This window comes from Eufriesea mexicana, unplaced genomic scaffold (assembly GCF_001483705.2).
Source record: "Eufriesea mexicana isolate 0111107269 unplaced genomic scaffold, ASM148370v2 scaffold106, whole genome shotgun sequence".
In the NCBI taxonomy this organism is placed as follows: Eukaryota; Metazoa; Arthropoda; class Insecta; order Hymenoptera; family Apidae; genus Eufriesea; species Eufriesea mexicana.
Genome location: NW_016908282.1, coordinates 815298 through 819652, shown reverse-complemented (window position 1 = coordinate 819652; position 4355 = coordinate 815298). Strand labels below are relative to the sequence as shown.

At 30.4% G+C, this 4355-nt stretch overlaps 1 protein-coding gene across 4 annotated transcripts; it reads right to left on the bottom strand.

Annotated features, from left to right (window-relative positions):
- Window positions 1–4355, bottom strand: wit (kinase protein wishful thinking). 4 transcript variants are annotated; one of them, XM_017910512.1, is made up of 11 exons: window positions 4288–4355; window positions 3517–3810; window positions 3339–3441; window positions 3067–3264; window positions 2753–2989; window positions 2518–2673; window positions 2242–2424; window positions 1954–2123; window positions 1480–1876; window positions 1167–1388; window positions 1–1089 (listed from the first exon to the last, which is right to left on the bottom strand). In XM_017910512.1, the coding sequence occupies exons 2-11, from the start codon at window positions 3694–3696 to the stop codon at window positions 59–61; spliced, it is 2877 nt and encodes a 958-aa protein (XP_017766001.1). In that variant the 5' UTR covers window positions 3697–3810; window positions 4288–4355; the 3' UTR covers window positions 1–58. The 4 variants fall into 4 exon arrangements, with proteins under 4 accessions (XP_017766001.1, XP_017766004.1, XP_017766003.1 ...); XM_017910515.1 differs by having other exon boundaries at window positions 3339–3438; XM_017910514.1 differs by having other exon boundaries at window positions 3517–3762; window positions 4288–4317.

Below are 4355 nucleotides of genomic sequence, written 5' to 3'. Positions count from 1 at the left end.
CAGCCCTGTTTACGCTTATTTCTAAAAACCTTTACAAATATGTAAGCACTATATTCGATTAGAAGCAAGTAACGTTTTTGGTGCTAAATTTAGTCGGTGAATGTTTGTCATCGCTGTCTCCATAATCCATTCCAAATGGTACCGAGTTCCAAATGGCTTTATCATTTCGATCGTCTTCCTCACTTAAAATATTGCACATCATACGATCGTCATAAAGAGAAAATCTAGCAGTTGATTGTCCACGACCACGAATTTTTCGTACGGAAGGTGGTAAATCTCCCGGAGTTTTTATTCTCATATGTGGATCCTTTAATACATTTACATTAGATCCTACGTTAAAAACTTCGTTGAACTTATCGATACTTTCTTGTCTACTGATATTCTCACTTTTTTTGTTCCTTAAACTTACGAGCGGTAAAGTAGATGGTCGAGTATTTGTATTATTATCATTATCAAATTTTTGTTTACCAATTTGTATAGCATTTTTATCATTTTTATCTAGCGCAGAAGTAAAAGTAGGTGTTTTGGTAATAATACCATTGACATATTTTCCTGCTGGTGATATTGTTACATTAGTCTCTACAGTTTTTATCTGTACGTTCTGTTTTGACAATAAATTGGATTTAGAATCCTCTCGATCTATCTGATACTTATTGTATGGACACATTTTTTTGTTAACAAGTAGTTTTTTAAAATTCGACCATCCGAACAATTTTTTTCTAGGACTGTCTTGCGGACAAACCTCATGCATATTTGTCTGTTTTCGTTTACCATACGATGATGTCCCATCATCCGAAATAACATTTTGAACATATGGTATAGGCGTAGCTGGCCTTAATTGTGTTAATTGTGTTGTATGTTGACTTAAGTAATCGTGAGAAACAAGTCCTTGTGCTTCAGATACAATTCTGTACTGATCATTACACGCATGTTTCATAGATTTATCAACGAGTACATTACCATTGCACCCTAAATCTTCAAGTGAATCTGACTGTAACATTAAATTTCTCTCCATACAAGGATTTCGTCCTTGATACGGTTGAAGAGTCTGAGTATGATTATATATTGCTACTTCATTTGAATTTTTAACTAAAATATAATAGAAAGTTATATAGAACACTGAATGTAGTGAATACTTAAATCTACTATGCAATATTAATACTTACAGCTGTGCTCATGGATAATGCTTTCAGAAAGTGATAAAGTTACCAAATTTTCAACAATTCCGCCTTCGTTACTAGAACTGTCTTGTACAGTGTGCGATGCATGTTGAGAGATATGGACATTGTCGTGATGCGAAGATTCGCTATAAAGGCTGTTTGTAGTTGAAGGCACTAGGGTGCAATGGGAATTTACCATTGGACTTCCATCAATGAAATGCATTGTTACTGGAATTTCACGAATTATTTTTCTTTTCGTTTATCTTCTTCTTTTACATCACAACAACTCTCTACATTGTAATAATACAATGAAGTTTACCTCTATGTGATTGTAATTCTGATAGGCGCTCTTCTATACATAGAGCGGTTAATCGAGCTTCTGCATCTGCATCCCAACAATCTTCCATTGTTTCCTTAATCAAACGTACTCCTGGCCTATCTACTAAATTACCTTCTAATAAAGGCCTTGCTTTATTACGAGAAACTAGAACTTGCATTTGTTCAAATGTTGGATGAAGACCAATTTCTTTTTCATATGGTTGTCTATAAGGGGGTACTTCTGATCCTAATACGTAAATATCTGAACATCTTGAAACTAGCTCCCATAACACTAGACCCATTGCATAAACATCTATTTGTTTTAATGAGCTTTCACAATCTCGTAAATTTACAGCACCTTCCAATATTTCTGGTGCCATATATCTTAAAGTACCGACCTAATTTAATAATCAGAAGTATAATCATAAATTATCTTATTTGTTTTATATCTTTTATACTTAAATTATTTTCTTACATCATTGATAGACTTTATTTCAGCATGTTGTGCTTCTCCATTTGAATAATATTTAGAACCAGAAATTTGAACAGCTAATCCTAAATCGCATATACAACAAGTACCATCAGCTTTGATTAATATATTTCTTGAATTGATATCCCTGTGTGCAATACATGGCTTGAATTTATCTGTAAAATTGCATTAACTTTTTAAAAGTTTGTATTAGTTAAAGTTAAAGTTTGTATTAGTTAAGTTAATTGTATTAACTTTTTAAAAACTAGAGCATTTCTTATAACTTTTACTCACCACCTTTATGTATGTCAGTGTGTAAGTAAGCAAGTCCTTTCACCATAGAAAGACCTATTTTACAAAATGTGGTCCAATCGACTGTATGAGTTCTTAAAAAATCTGTTAAAGTACCACCTGGTGCAAAACTAAGTACTAAAAGATATTCAACACTGCCTTCCATGCTAACTCTTTCATCTATACCTAAATAAAAATGAATAGGTTTTAATATTATATTTCAATAAATAATAAAATAGCGTTCAAAAACAAAAGAAAAAAGAAGGGAATAATACTAACCATAGTAACTCAGAAGGGATGGGTGTTCCATGAAGGGAAGACAATAAGTATCTCTTTCATTTTGGAAATAATTACGATAATGTGATGGAAATATTTTTACAGCAACATCTTGATCTCCCATACTGCCTTGCCACACAGATCCATAACGTCCTTGACCTAAAATTATATCGTACATTATATTGTCAAAAAGTCTTGTTACATTATAAGTTAACAGCTTAATTAGCAAAGAACATACCTACAATTGTTATAAGTTTCAAATGATCTACTGTATAAGTACCAGTTCTTAGTGCCGTACTATCCATAAACTGATCTGTATAAGAAAGTGGTTTTCCTAATCTTGTTAACATATTAGTATGATATACACGATATACCATTGAAGCTACAATACATATTACTAATAATATGCACAGTAGAATGCTTGTTATGATAACAATCCATCTCCCAGAATCTGATTGTTCTAAATATTCAGTTGCTGTAAGATTTTATAAAATAATATTATGATAAATTTATAAGTCGGTACAGAACATTTATTATATCACAAAACTTTACTTGGTTGATTATTTTCTGCAGGAATAGAACTATGTGCATTGTTTTCAGAATATGAGATATTAGTATTATTGATGTTAAGATTACAATAATCTCCATGGCAGCAACAAAATTTTGTATTGTTCAATGCTTTAGTTGAGTGTTGAAAAGCAATGCATTCTGCTGTTTCACATTTTTGTTCACCAGACTGTTTCCAACAACCTGAATTATTAAATATAAAAAGGTACAGTAATCATAATCTATATATTATTGAATGAAAAGAATTTCATATATACCTTGAGATAAAATGATAATTTCTGTTCCACTTGCAGTCTTATCTTCCTGCCATAATGCATGGCAAAAATTGGTACAGTTTTCATATTTAATATTATCATCCTTCTGTAAAAAATTTAATTATTATTTTATTTATAGACCCAATTTATTTACAAAAGTATATAAATACTTAAAACTCACAGCAGTATGAATTACATTACTGTCATTGAATATATCTTCAGGTACACTGGGTGTATTTTGTTTTAGTGAAATATTTTCATTATTTTTTTTCCTGCTGGCACATATTCTAATGGCACTGATGGGCACTGAGTTTATCCCATATAGTAGCACGATCAATGTAATTGATACAATGGCTTTCATTGTGCCTTAGCAGGCCTCTTGAACTTGAACACTTCAAAGGAAGCGTTACTTCTCAAGAACTGGCATCTTTAATTATAACATCATATATTGCTGCCATGTGCACAATATATTCATCTGTTTATTATATATGATTCAAATATATTTATTGTAATAAACACATCATGACATTTTAAAGTAGAAAATAAAAACATATTTTAACACAAAGAACAGCTGGTTTTATTAAGAGAATGCTTAGATATTTTAAGAATACAAAATTTATGTAAATGCTAATAAATAGGAAAAAATAGTTGCAGCATGGGATATTAAAATTACTACAAATTTCTATTTTGCAGGAAAAAGAAATTTTATTAGTAGTGCAAATATTAGTAAATACTACAAGTTATAGTATTGATGAACTAAGTTTTTATGTAAAAAATAATTGTAGCGATAATTACAATAGGAAAGAGAAGTAATCATAAGAATTTGCTGCACATGTAGATGTGTATAAAAAGAATCGCAATACATGCTGTAAAAAAAATGAAGAATTACAAAATGAAAAAGAAAATAGTTTCGCAGGATGCATTACAAGCAAATTAAAAGAAATATACTTACATTTTAAGAAACAGACTGTTTAAGTTTTTTAGATGAGAATTTTGTAAAAATATATTTAATACCAACAG

Bases quoted from the DNA above. Each gene is read 5' to 3' on its own strand.
- wit (XM_017910512.1), bottom strand. From the start codon at position 3,696: ATGAAAGCCATTGTATCAATTACATTGATCGTGCTACTATATGGGATA. The intron at 3,265-3,338 runs GTATATATGAAA...TTAATAATTCAG, and splicing joins AATTATCATTTTATCTCAAG to GTTGTTGGAAACAGTCTGGT. The intron at 1,877-1,953 runs GTAAGAAAATAA...TTATTAAATTAG, and splicing joins AAATAAAGTCTATCAATGAT to GTCGGTACTTTAAGATATAT.